General features: G+C 43.2%; 1 protein-coding gene across 1 annotated transcript in view; it reads right to left on the bottom strand.

Annotated features, from left to right (window-relative positions):
• Nucleotides 1–3784: 3784 nt before the first annotated feature.
• Nucleotides 3785–14550, bottom strand: part of LOC147621101 (nucleobase-ascorbate transporter 12-like) — a 30618-nt gene continuing 19852 nt past the window's right edge. The window contains exons 9-10 of the mRNA XM_086823829.1: nt 4700–4983; nt 3785–4545 (exon numbers count right to left, since the gene is read on the bottom strand). Of these exons, the coding sequence (XP_086679955.1) occupies nt 4324–4545; nt 4700–4983 (506 nt within the window). The 3' untranslated portion in view covers nt 3785–4323. The remainder of the gene's footprint in view (nt 4546–4699; nt 4984–14550) is intronic.

Genomic DNA, 14550 nt, shown 5'->3' with positions numbered 1-14550 from the left:
CTACCATCTTGATGCGTGTAGTCTCATAGACCCTGTGCCCCTATGTAGGGGTGAGGTGCCTCTCCGCAATAATGACTCTCCCATCTCAGTATACTGCCCACTTCCCTTCCTTATGGGCCGCGATGACCTTCTCCATTGAGGCCTTCATGTGTGCCACCTATGTCGGGGTCAAATCCTCATCCAAGTAGATTTTCTCCCCTTTAAGGCTACCTTGGTATCTAAAAATGCTTGGCGATCCCTAATTCTGAGAGGAAACGGAGAACAAGTGGATGTGGTCGGGTGATATCCTTTCCTGCTCTCCATACATCCACAACTGGGGAACCTTCACCTTCAGTTTCTTGCATAGCTCCAAGGCATGTGCCTTGGGTGAGCTACCCTCTGGCCTACTTGTGATGCGAATGTGTAAGGTCTTAGTCTTCCTTTGCTTCTCTTCTTCGAGTGTCTCATGTATAACGTTCCTTTTTGCTTCCACTATGATGGGTGGGGCGGAGGCTTAATGTTTCTTGAGCAATGTTGCCCAATACTTCTCAAGTTCTTATTTTACTATGTCAGCCCATCCCCACAAAATTTCTTCTGTTGTTGCTACCATACTCTCTTGAATCTTTGCCTTTGACTCTTGGTAAGCTCTTCCATGTGTGTGTGCGGTCCCCCTCCTCCTTGATAGCGCCTTGGCATTCTTTGAGCTCATATGTGACACATTCCTCTAGCTCTTTCAGTTGGCTCACCTCACTGAAGAGCTTCTCAACCTTTAAGGTGTGGCATTCTTTGCGCTCGTATGTGAGACATTCCAATTTCTCTTTCAATTAGCTCACCTTAGTGGAGAGCTTCTCAACCTGTAAGGTGTGGGCTTCCTTCATTTCCCCCAATGCTTTGTCATAGGAGTCCTCTCGGATCCCCATTATGTCTTGGATTACCTTAAGGCCATCTTTGAGTAGTGACCCTTGAACTGGTTTCTCCGTGCATGCATTAGGTGTGTTTCCATCTAACTAATAGGCCATTCCATTTCATTAACCTTTGTGGCATTCTATTCAACTAGCTGGGCACAAATAGCTAGGCATAGTTTTAGAGTCCCATTTAAAGAGAGAGGATTATGCTACTAGTAGTCTTTGGGGGCCTGAGCAAGGGTGGACAGGGAAAGGGGAGGTAGAGAAAGAGGAAACAAAGAGAGAGAGAAAGAGGCAACGAAGACAAGTGGGGCAACAAAGAATAGAGAAGGGGCGGATGGGGCAATGGGGAGAGAGAGAGAGAGAGAGAGAGAGAGAGAGAGAGAGAGAGGATATGAGTGCATAGGGCTATTCCATGCGGGGAATGGATTGACCATGTCGCTTCTTGGTTTCAGAGAGAGAGAGAGAGAGAGAGAGAGAGAGAGAGAGAGAGTATTTTGATATTTAGAAATCATAAATAGACACTCATACAGATAATTATTATCTTAGAATATTCTCACAATAATAAGTTACTAATACTCAACCCGTGCGTTGCTCCGATATGTAAAAGAAATTAAGAAGAATGAAAGCTGGAACACAAAGGGCCAAATTAGGAATGGAAACCGGAATACAAAGGGTCAAATCGATGGGATTTTTTCCTTTTATTTTTTAGAAATCCAAGATTATTTTTTTCTCTCCTCTGCTTGTGCCTTGGTTGTCCATGGTTAATATGTAATACATATGAATAAAACACATATATTCATATGAGAGAGAGAGAGAGAGAGAGAGAGAGAGAGAGAGAGAGAGATCACTGGATAGACAATATCAATTTCAATGTTTTTTTAAATGAATAAAACCCTAGTTTTAAATTAAACCATGAAAAAAGGCTTTAAATTCAATTCAACCATGAAATCCTTATTATTGAGAAACCATGAAAAAAGGCTTTAAATTCAATTCAACCATGAAATCCTTATTATTGAGAAACCATGAAAAAGGGTTTACATTAAACAAAATGTTTTTTGGAATGTGTGTATTTCATGAGTGATTCCATACTTTCTTTACAATCTACTTTGAAAGGATTTAGCAAGTGCATGCAAGCTTTTAGCAAACTTGAATGGCCTTAGGCACTTGTTGCATCCTTATTAGTACACAACTTTCTATTATATCTACATGCGTAATGCTTTGTACGCATTTGTGCAACTTTCTCATCGTGACAAAGGTATGCCTCAGTTGTCTTTGCGACAACCTTTTGCTCAATCTTTGGTAGTAGTGGCCCTTTCCAAGAAGAAGAGGTAGACATAAGTACAAGTTGCAAATATTCCCACAAAGCCACTTTGAAAACCCAAGTTTGAGTATTAATGGGTGTAAAGGAAAATAAGTTGATCATTAAGGGAAAATTTTGAAAGATAATGTGTTCACTCAAGTTTGAGTATTTGGTGGGTGTAAAGGAAAATAAGTTGATCACTAAGGTAGAGATTTGAAGGATAATATGCTAACTCAAATTTGTGTATTTCAAAGATATAATGGGTGTAAAGGAAAATAAGTTGATCACTGATTTTGCACCTAGGACACAAGGTAGAGATTTCAATGATAATGTTCACTCATTTGTTTAGATGATGTCTCCTTATATGGTTGTAAACTAAGGGTCATGTATAACGATTGACAGAGGATATGAACATTTCTAGTTACTCCAAAGGTCAAGACCTTTTACATTCCATTTGAGGGATATTTAAGCAAAGCCCAAGTCATCAATTAGAACAATGTATACACTCAATCATTCTAGCTGATGCGTCTCAATTGTGATCCAATATGGATATGATGACGCATATTTGGTGATCCCATTCCATCATAGATGTGACCCTCATTAGATGACAATTGGTTATCGGGTTTATACATACGTTTTGTTGTGATAGTTTAGAGGTGATGATTGTTGATTCAAATCTTAATTTAATAAATGTCAAATTATACATGAGTGTGTGTGTGAGAGAGAGAGATCCTCACCCCTGTAAGGAAAGGTGGGAGTACCTTTGACACCTACACAACACGCGGCCCATAAGTGTCAGTATATATTCATGTGCATATACTCAATTTAAAAAACTCATTAAATTTTCTATGAAGTTATATTCTGCAATTCTAACAAAATGAACCCCTTTACAAAGAGTAGGCTAACAAGCTTTGACCAATTCTCGCAATTGGTGCGATTCATGCAAGGTCCAGTGGTGCATAGACATACTAGGCTGAAGTGTACGTGCACTTCGTCTGTGTGGTTGCTCGTTTGTGGAAAGAGAGATTCCATATATACAAGAAGTTTGGTCCTTGGCCTAGTGCCGTTGTTCATTTTATTTGTGATATGAGGCTGTGACTACTAGGAGAATTTGGAGCTCTTTTCATGGAAAGACAAGGAGTGATTCATTGGCTTGTCGATGAGCTACGTACATGTTACTTGTGAAATCATTTGTCGAAGGAGAGTGAAGATTTAGGAGTAGATGAGGGTAATAAGCTCAATCCAATCTAGTGGACCACATATATGGTTTAGGTGTGTCTTAAAGGCGTCAACGTTGGTATTGGCGAGTGGTAGACGTTTCGAATCGGTGTTTAATTCAATTGGAGCTCATGAATTATTATAGATCAGCAAGTTAGGTTCTCTTCTCTCTCTCTCTCTCACACACCCACCCACCCCTTTTGGGGAGTTTTGCAACGGCATGGTGCACCATGCACAGTAGCATGTTAGAATCCTACTGCCTAGGAAGGATCTTCATGGGAGTGGTGACGTGGTCTCTCTCTCTCTCTCTCTCTCTCTCTCTTCTGAATGATCAGCTTCCATGCAGCCACAGTTCAAAAATACTACAAAACCATCCAAGTTCTGGCTGAATAATATAATCATCATGGCATTAATAAATTAACAAGTCCATAAGATACAGTAAGTTGATAAAAAGGGTAATCGAATTATCACGTGGCATAAAAAGCCACACCACATAGTCCACCTTGAAAGCAGTGCACAACTATGCCTTGAACACTTGACCACCGGCATCAACCAGATCAAAACAGCCCTGTGAGGTGTGGGCATCCGTCCCCATGCTCAAACTCTCTTTGCAGTCTTCCAACACCATCTTGTTCTCTATAATGCGGCCATTCACAGTAATAAAATACTCAATTTAACTCCTGATACCTCAAAGATTTATTCTCTTGAGAGGCTATAAACTGCCGTGCTAAAGAATTAAAGAATTTGTAAGACCCCTTTTTTGACATGGTCTGCAGAAGAAGAAGCGAGGGAAAGTAGTTTCATGCCACATCAGTACTGACCTTGATCTTGGAAAGGCCAGGACAAAGGAGGAGCTTCCCCTGGCAATAAGACCTTGGATGAACTGGCTGTTATCTAAAAGCATGATTCTTACTGCCTTCACAGCCCCACCCATCTAGCCCAACTGAAGAACTTTGCCAATCTTGGAGGTAAAGAGTAGTCTTTCACTACAGCAGGCTCCCTTCTAACGGTCGTTGGCTTAGACCATACATATGTGCCCCTTTCTTGTCGGCTGCCTGGAACAGTGTTATCAAGAACAAATGCAACCAGAAAAGCTATGACCATGTTCATGGAGAAAGTAGTGTTCAGAAAGAAATCAAGCTGCACATATACAAACCTGAGTCAGCAGCTTTTCATAGGCACTGTAAGGACAAAATGAATTCTTATTTTTATTTTTCTTTATTTTTTTGGAGGGAGAGAAAGGGGGAGAGAGAGAGAGAGAGAGAGAGAGAGAGAGAGAGAGAGAGATCATTACCCCTTCTATGCCAGTTCGCACAGGGCCATGTGCAGCAACTGTATATGGCTGAAAATAGCTTGCTACAGTTGCAGGTATCGAACCAGCAGCATAATGCTGGAAGTACACTGGAACAGACAGGGAAAGAAAAAGAGATAACCCCACAATTATAACATTTCGTGAGCTTCCTGTCTCACTGTATCTAAGATTGGATAAGCCAAGGGCTGTGAGCATTGTCCACATGATGCACAGAAGGCCAGCCACGATCACTTGAGGTATTGAGGCAATAAAGGCACCAATCTTTCCTGCAAACAGATACCAAAGTCGATTCAAGTCCAGAATAACAAGGGAACACTTTTCTGGAATGTGCATGGAAAAGGAAATATATCATCAGTCTTGCATATCCTGATACACACGTCACACACACATGGAATGCACAGATAAATACAAGCACACAAACTGCCACACACACGTGGACTGAACAAGTGAATACACGGAGACTAACGAGATGCACAGACAGACAAGGAGTCAACAGTCCTTGTGTCTAGGCAGCATGCAGCCTTACAACCTGTCAGACATCCAGACACAACGCATGGATGGACATGTTTCTTGCATGGAAGATTCACCATTCAGACCATAGAAAATAAAATTTTTGGCAGCTGCCGTTCTAGTTCCATTGCATTTACAGCATTGGCACATGAGCATTTAGCCAAAACTCACCAAGCTTTTAAGCGCTCTTTTAGCAGATTTAGCTAGATTGTAATTGCACCCTCGTTTCACACATTCTTACAGCATACATTTCACCCTCCATAATATGTCCTCCGCAGGACTGAAAACAGTGTTTCGACCCCAACCAACTCCCAAGTTATAGAAATATATTTTCCCACACGTCGATAATATCTTTAAATATAGAACAAAAGCCATCTTGGCCGCTGTTTATCTCAGCCCCAAATTTACCTCATCATAACACTGCATAAGCAGAAGGAAACAAAACTTACTTATGAAGCCCTATCGTAAAGGTCAACATGGTACAGCTTTGCTAAATGAGTGGTAGGCAATGTTGTAAGTCTCTACGCTTCTGACCCTCTTGTTCCCTCCCTCACCCTGCCAACAACCTGCATATTCATGCACGCATTGACCTCACCACGAAGAGGTGAGCGGTCACTGTGATCATAAAAATCCACTATCTACACCACTGTTTGGCTGCAAGTAGTCCTCAATAGGGGTCCAAGTAAACTATAGCCAGTCATGACTACCCACCACAAAAGCATACAGGGATGTCGAAGTTAAGAAAAGATCCCAACCTATGACGATTCACCGCGCGGGCGGGGGGGCGGGGGGATGATGGGGGATTCAAAGCCTAAGATGAATGCATAACTTGAAATGACCACAAAACATACAAGACAACACTTGGGGTCAAAGATGGGCTGAAAACAACACCCCCTCCCCCACACTTCTAGTACTGTTACTACCAAGGAGTATTTGAAAATATATACTTGACGATGGTCAATACAGCTGAAGTGCTAAAAACAAAGCCAAAACAACAGTATTGATAGGAGAATCCCAAGTTTACCCGTAAACAGAAGGGACCCTTCCACAGAGTACCTTGCTTCTCCTTAAGCTTCAATCGCAAGCGTATCATTAAACAAAAGGAATCAATCCTTCCCAGAATACCATGGTTCCCCAAATCTTTCAATGATTGGACCACTCAAACAGCCCTGGTGCTCATTAAAGTGCCCGGGAAGCCAAGCAGTGATGTCTTCAAGAACTTCCAAAAAAGCTCTCCAGAATCTCTTCAAGTTCTCTACAGAGCAATGGGCAACTCCAAACAACTTGAAATGACCACAAAACATACAAGACAACACTTGGGATCGAAGAAGGGCCGAAAACACCCCCCGCCCCCCCGCGCCCCCCCCCCCCCCCCCCCCCCCCCCCCCCCCCCCCCCCCACACACACACACACAAACACAATTGATAGGAGAATCACAAGTTTACCCATAAACGGAAGGGACCCTTCCACAGAGTACCTTGGTTCTCCTTAAGCTTCAATCGCAAGCGTATCATTAAACAAAAGGAATCAATCCTTCCCAGAATACCATGGTTCCCCAAATCTTTGAATGATTGGACCACTCAAACAGCCCTGGTGCTCACTAAAGTGCCCCCGAAGCCAAGCCACAAGTCATCCCCGTATTTTGCCACATACGTGGGTTCAGTCCTCCAAGGCCCGTGGAGAGCTCCTAAAAAGCTCTCCAGAATCTCTTCAAGTTTTCTAAAGAGCAATGGGCAGCTCCCAACAACTTCGACACTTATTGAGCAGTCACCAAATAGATGGTACACTTCATGCATGGCCTTCCAATAGCTTGTACACTTGATGGCCCGCCTTCAAACAGAGAGTACATACACTTCATGAACGGCCTTCCAAAAGCTTGTACACTTGATGGGCAGCCTTTAAACAGCGAGAACATTTCATGGGCAACTTTCCAAAAGCTGTACACTTGATGGGCAGCCTCCAAACAGTGAGTGCACTTTCTGACCGGCCTCCAAACAGGGTGTACATTGGAAGATATTAATGGAGAGTACTCAGTGAAATCTCTAACATAAAGAACTGACTTACAAGGAGTGCCTTATGTAAGCACACGGAAGTAAATGGCTAAGCTTGAAGTGAAAGACGAAACAATTCAATTAGTAAATGGAGCAATTGAAAGAACTGTGTATCATGATGGAAAAAAAAAACAAAGAGAAAGACCCAATGGCTGTAAGAATACACAACAGTGGAAGCTGGATCAGCACAATACAAAGCACTAAATTACATAATGAAGTGGAGAGTAAACAATATTACTGCTTGATTACAAACTGATGATGTCCGCCCACCCGTGTGCTCCAGGTAAGGAGCTTTGATGGTGATCTAGACAGACTCTGGATAGAGGATGTCTTGCTTACAAGGGTGCTTGAACACAATAAACTCAATAATTAACAAAGGCTACCAAACTACTCTATATATATATAGTACCCAAGGTCAGCATGGACGTACGTCGGCCATGTAGGCCAACCCACGAGTTGGTCCAAAATGACCAACCGACCACATCATCTGACTGGGACCATATTAGAAAACAACATTGTCTTGTAGAGACTTTGTGCAACTCCCCTAACCATCTTGCCACACTTGGCCACCATCCAATGTCTAAATCGGGAATTCTCGGGTACTCGAGAGCTCACCACAACGGCTCCTCCTCATAAAGGAGGCCTTATAAAATAGAGCACATTCATCACTTCCATAGAAACATCATAAGGGTGAAGCATTGAGCAAATGCTTTCCCAACACCCCCCCCCCCCAATGTCGACTCGTAGGTGAACTACCTCTCTTTGGTCCAATGCCAAGTCGATGAAAAGATGGCACTCATGCGAATCTCTCCCCAAAGCCTTTGTGAAAATAATTGCACAATTCTCTATCGTCAAGTAGTAGACAAGCTCCACCTCTCTATCCATAATTAGCTCACACACAAAATGATATTGTATCTCAATGTGCTTCGTGCAAGCATGAAACACCGAGTTCTTGGCAATAGCCATGCAACTCTAATTGTCGCACAGCAACAGCCACTCCCTTTTGAGCAGCACCCATGACTCCTAAAATCCTCCTCAACCAGATTGCTTCACATGAAACAAAGCATGTTGCCTTGTACTCAGCCTCTGTAGAAGAAAGTGACAGGCAACTCTGATTGTCGCACAGCAACAACCGCTCCCTTTTGGGCAACGCCCATGTCTCCTAAGACCCTCCTCAACCATACACCTTCACATGAAACAAAGCATGCTGCCTTGTACTCAGCCTCTGTGTAGAAGAAAGTGCCACTGTAGACTCCTTCTTGCTGATCCAGTATGTTATTCCAAACACAATAAGAAAACAGTCACTAGAAACAAATTTCTTGCTATCACAATCTCCTGCCCAATCTGAGTCACAAAATCTAGTCAAGGAATCGCCCAATTTGTAAGTATGCCATACCCACTGATACATTTAATGTATTTCAACACCCGCATCCCTACCTTCCAATGGTTCTCTCAGGGCTGATTGAGAACCTGCTAAGGACACCAACTGCAAAGCTAATGCCAGGCCATGTATTGCATAGGAAGAACAAACTCCCCACCAACTTCTTGTACTCCTGCATATCCACAAGTGGAGAAGCATCTTCAACAAAAAGCTTTGCATCAACTTCCATGGGTGTAACCACTAACTTTTACTTAGCCATGCCAAATGCCATTAGAATTTCTCCTGCATACTTTTGCTAAGAAATAAAGATTTTGAATGGGAGTGATAATTAGGGTTAGGTTTTCATGTGGGAGACATACACAGAGTGAAGCAAGGGAGAGAGAGAGAGAGAGAGAGAGAGAGAGAGAGAGAGTTGTGGGGATAAGTCAACTCACCAAGATGAGAGAGTGTGACTCCCCTATCACACATGTGTATTGCACTAGTACACATAGTGCACTTAGTACATTAAAAGTACTAAGTGTACTATGTACTATAACTTATGGGCTTGTACACACTATAAGGGTGGGCATAATGCCTTTACCCCAACAACCTCCCACTTAAAGACAAAGTGCCCTTAAATGAAGGAAAAGAAAAAATCAGCATGTACATGATAATATACAAGGCCATATCAAGGCTGAAACTGGCCTCATCCAATGCCCATTAAGTGTCTGCAATGAGCAAACCGCTCCGGAGGCAAACTCTTTGTCAACAGATCAGCCGGGTTGTCATCCATATGAATCTTCACAAGCTGAATTTGCTTGTTCTCTATCACCTCTCTCATGAAGTGATACTTCACATCCACATGCTTCGTCTTTGCATGAAAGACAGGGTTCTTTGTCAACTGGATGGCACTCTGACTATCACAATGCAACAATGGAATATCCCCTGTATAACCCAAATTAACCACTAACCGAGATAGCCATAATGCCTCCTTGCAAGCCTCTGTGGCTGCAATATACTCGGCCTCTGTAGTAGATAAGGCTGTGCACTTCTGCATCCTGGATATCCATGACACAGCACCTCCTGTGAATGTAAACACATAACCGGTAGTAGACTTCCGGTTATCTGGATGACCGGCATAATCCGAATCCGTGTAACCATGCACTAATGCATCCTGTTTGCCAAAGCAAATGCACATATCCTGTGTGCCCTTCAAGTATCTCATGACACCTTTCACTGCTTCCCAATGCTTCTTGCCAGGGTTGGCCATGTATCTAGAAACCACTCCCACTGCAAATGCAATGTCTGGCGTAGTAGCAACCATGGCATACATGAGACTGCCACAAGCTGAAGCATACGGAATCTTGGCCATATCAGCCCTGCCACTATCTGACTGTGGGCTGTCCATAGCACTGAGTTTCACATATGGAGGCAAAGGAGTACTAGTCTTCTTCCCCCCGTCCATATTGAACCTCTGCAAAACTTTGCCAATGTATTCCTTCTGAGACAAATACAACACATGCTGATTTCTGTCCCGAAGTATCCGCATACCCAAAATGTGATTTGCATCACCCAAATCCTTCATATCAAAGGTTTGATGCAGCCTCTTCTTCAAGGCATCCATCTCCTTACGAGATTTCCCGGCAATCAACATATCATCAACACACAAGATGAGGATCAATAGACTGCCATCCAAAGCTTTCTTGGTGTATAAGCAATGATCTATGTCACTTCTCCTGAAATTCTGGGATTTCATGAATGTATCAAATTTATGATACCATTCCCTTGGTGCCTGTTTCAGCCCATAAAGACTCTTTTTCAGCTTGCATACAAGCTTCTCCTTTCCACTCACTGCATAACCCTCTGGCTGTTGCATATATATCTCCTCATGGAGATCACCGTGAAGAAAAGCAGTCTTCACATCCATCTGAATCAAGTCCAGATCATCATGCGCAACCAAAGCTAACACAGCTCTAAGTGTGGTCATTTTGACCACTGGAGAGAAGATCTCATCAAAGTCCACACCATATTCATGCTTGAAGCCCTTAGCCACTAACCTGGCTTTGTACCTTGGCTTTGCATCTGGTGCAACTTTGAGCCTGTAAACCCATTTGCATAGCAAAACCTTCTTGCCTGCAGGCAAATGCACCAACTTCCATGTTCCATTTTTGTGCAGAGAATCCATCTCTGACTTCATAAGCACACTCCCAAAGAGCCTTGTCTGCCCTCTGTAAAGCCTCCTTATAACATGAGGGCTCCCCACAGTCAGTAAGCATCAAGTAGTCAACCCCTGGAACAAACCTGTCAGGGGCTCTGGAGGGTCTTGTGGACCTCCGTACCCAATGACCATCATTTGCAGGTTGCTATCCAGCCTGCATATCACCTATTGGTGGCTCCTGTTCCATGCCATAAGGCTGAAAAATCATGCCCGGTATCTCCTCTAACTGTGGTATATCCATAGGGATATCTTCTGCCATCTCTGGCTGTCCATTTGGACCATTTTCAGCCCCATTGCTGCTGTAATGGCTGATTTACAGCCCTTGGTTGTTGTCCATGATGTCCATCATCATCAAAGATGACTCTGCCAGGCTCCTGTTGCCTTGCAGGCTCCTTATACATGCATGTTTCATCAAAAATGACATCATTGCTGCGTATAATCTTTCTATTCACGGGATCCCAAAGTCTATACCGCATTTCGCCTCGTTCACCATATCCTAGGAATATGCATTTGTGAGACTTAGGATCAAGTTTGGTGCGCATTTCCCTGCGTATGTGCACGTACGCAACGCAACCAAACACTCTCAAGTGCTTGTATGACGGAGGCTTCCCTGTCTATACTTCTTCTGGCACTTTCCCACCAAGCCTCGTGTTAGGTGACCTGTTTATAAGGTGAACGGCTGTCATAACAACTTCAGCCCAAAAACCATGAGGTAACGCAGCATGTGACAACATAGAACGGACCTTCTCCTGAATGGTCCTGTTCATCCTCTCTGCTGTCTCGTTTTGTGGAGGATCATAAGGAGTAGAGAGCTCCCTCTTGATGCCTTTAGCATCACAAAAGTCCTGAAACTGTTTGGACATATACTCTCCACCATTGTCGGAACGCAAAGCCTTCAATGTTTTGCCAGTTTGATTCTCAACAAGAGCAACAAACTTCTCAAACACTGAGAATGTATCACTCTTCAAACGAAGAGGATAGACCCACACCTTGCGTGTGGCATCATCAATAAAAGACACAAAATATTTTGCCCCTCCCAAAGAAAGCTGAGGCATCTCACATACATCTGTATGCACAAGCTCTAACTGAGCATCTTTCTGTCCAAGAGCTTTCTTGTGAGGGCACTGGAGTTGCCTGCCATATATACAATGCTCACAAAACTGAAAACTTGAAAACTTTAGAGAAGGCAAGTAACCCAAACGAGACAATTGCTCCATTCCTTTGACACTCATGTGTCCCAACCGGCTATGCCACATAGAGATTTCCGGCAGCTCGGTTGCATTTACATTAGCATGGTGACAAACACCTGCATGCATGAAGTAAAGAGTGTCCACCTTAGAGCCTCTGGCAACAACCAGTGAGCCCTTACTAATTTTCCACTTTCCACGACCAAATGTGGTAACATAATCAGCATCATCAAGCTGTCCAGTAGAAAGCAGGTTCTTCTTGATCTCAGGCACAGGCCTGACATCATGGAGCATAAGCTGTGAGCCATCTGAAAACACAAGCCTCACATCACCTCTGCCAAGAATCTTGCATGCATGGTTATCACCCAAATAAACTACTCCTGACAAACAAGTCTCTGCAACCTGTGACATGAAAGGAGGCACCTGAATCAATGATCCATGAGTGCATACCATCACCATCTCCTGTAAGAAGTGAATGGCATCAAGTGAAGACATGAATAGGACCTCATCCTCACTGTCACCTGCATGTGACACATTGATTTCTTCAATCTTGACTCCACTTTTGCCCTTTGGCTTTACATCTTTGGCTTCATCTTTGTCTTTGTCTTTGCCTTTTCCCTTTTCCTTTTGATCATTTTTCCATTTGTAGCATTGCTTTTTGATGTGTCTCTTCTTGCCACAATAATGGCATTCCAAGTCCTTTTTGGAGCGAGACTTGCTCCTTCCCCGTTCTTGGCTTTTACCCCTTTGCTAGGATCTCCCACGTGCATTCATTGCGTTGGACTTTCCAACAGAGTTGTTTTTCCTGTTCATCTCTTCTTGAAGAAGAGCACCCTCAACATCTGCATATGACAGCATAGCATTCGAATTGCTAGTGGCTGTCCTGAAAGTGTCCCAACTCTCTGGCAAAGTGCATAAGAGAAAAGTGGCTTTTAACTCATCGTCCATTGCCTACTTTTGATTTATAACTTGGCTGACAATACCATTAAACTCATTTAGATGGGCTGCCATAGACGCCCCTTCCTTCATCTGAAGACCTATGAGTTTCTTCAACCAATACACTTTGCTTGAGGCACTTTGCTGGGCATACAAGTCCTGCAATCTTTACCACATTCCCCAAGCTGTCTTCTCTTCACGAATGCTGAAAAGTAAAGAGTCTGACACAGACAACATGATAGTAGATCTTGCCAGCTCATCCATATCTTCCCACTCTTCAGCAGTAAGAGAAGCGGGCTTTACACCCCTTTCTTTGATAGGCTTGTGCTGCTTCTTCTGGAGCAACACACAATGTTAATTGTCTCGGCCCAAAAAGAATTTTGTAACCCTTTGCCTTTTGAGCATACTCCACACCATCTCCACCACTATACGATTATTGCACTCTGCAACACCATTCTGTTGCAGAGTATGAACAATTGTCAAATCTCTCTTGATCTCGTACTCCTTGCAGTAGGCATTGAACTCACTTCATGTGAATTATCCTTCTTGATCTATTCGAAACTTCTTTGGCCTCTTTCCTGGTTGATTCTCTACCAAGTTATGCCATATTTTGGACTTTCCAAAAGCTTCAGTCTTATCCCAAAATTTACACCCACATCTTTCTACTAAAGTCATCGATCACTAACAAGTAGTAGGAAGAACCACCCAAATGCAATGGTTGGCATTTTACCACAAAGATCTGCATGTACAAGCTCTAGAAGAGTCTTTGCACGATTCTTGCTTTCCTTTAGAAATGCATGCTGATGCTACTTGCCCATCATACAAGCTCCACACACATCTAACATCTCTGCAAAATGCTGGTAGATGTGCCACAATCCCAGACCTTCGCATCTCTTTCAAAACTACAAAGCTCAGGTGCCCAAATCTCCCATGTATGATCATAGCCTGCTTGTCCCCACATCGGCTCAGACTGTAAAAACAAACAGCTCATATAAGTTGATGGACCGGATTCCATTCCCAAGACATTGCCATCAGCATCCGTAATGACTACACCAGTCTAATCGAAGAGAACCTTCAAGTCACAGTCAGCTATGGCCGCAACAGTTTCTCTTGATGTATGGAATTGCTGCAACCATAGCTTCTTAGTATCACCATTGCTAGAAATAAAAGAAATAGTACCTAAACGCATGGTTGGGCATTTGGCATTGTTCTCGACTGCTACCAGAATGGACACCCCCACAGGCTTGCGGGAGTAACTCATCATATGTTGGAATGCTCCACTATCCATGATCCATGAGCCATTGGATGTTGAGGAATGTTTTTCTTTTGCATAGATTCCTTCCATTGCCACAAACAGCTTCAATTCAACGTCAGTACTGTTCCTCCTTTCCAAGGCTTCAAAGTGTCATTTTTCTCATCTATCTACATGCTTTGACCACATGACCAAGCTTGTCGCAGTGAAAACACTTTGCCTTAGATTTCTTCTTCTTTTTAGAAACATTGGGATTACCTGAGTCCTTCCCCTTGCCTTTCTTTGCATTTGCGGAGAATGCTGCATTGCTACAATCTCT

The sequence above is a fragment of the Cibotium barometz genome, chromosome 30, assembly GCF_041138505.1.
Source record: "Cibotium barometz isolate CiBa-2024 chromosome 30, ASM4113850v1, whole genome shotgun sequence".
NCBI lineage: Eukaryota > Viridiplantae > Streptophyta > Polypodiopsida > Cyatheales > Cibotiaceae > Cibotium > Cibotium barometz.
This window is presented reverse-complemented; position numbering and strand designations above follow the sequence as displayed.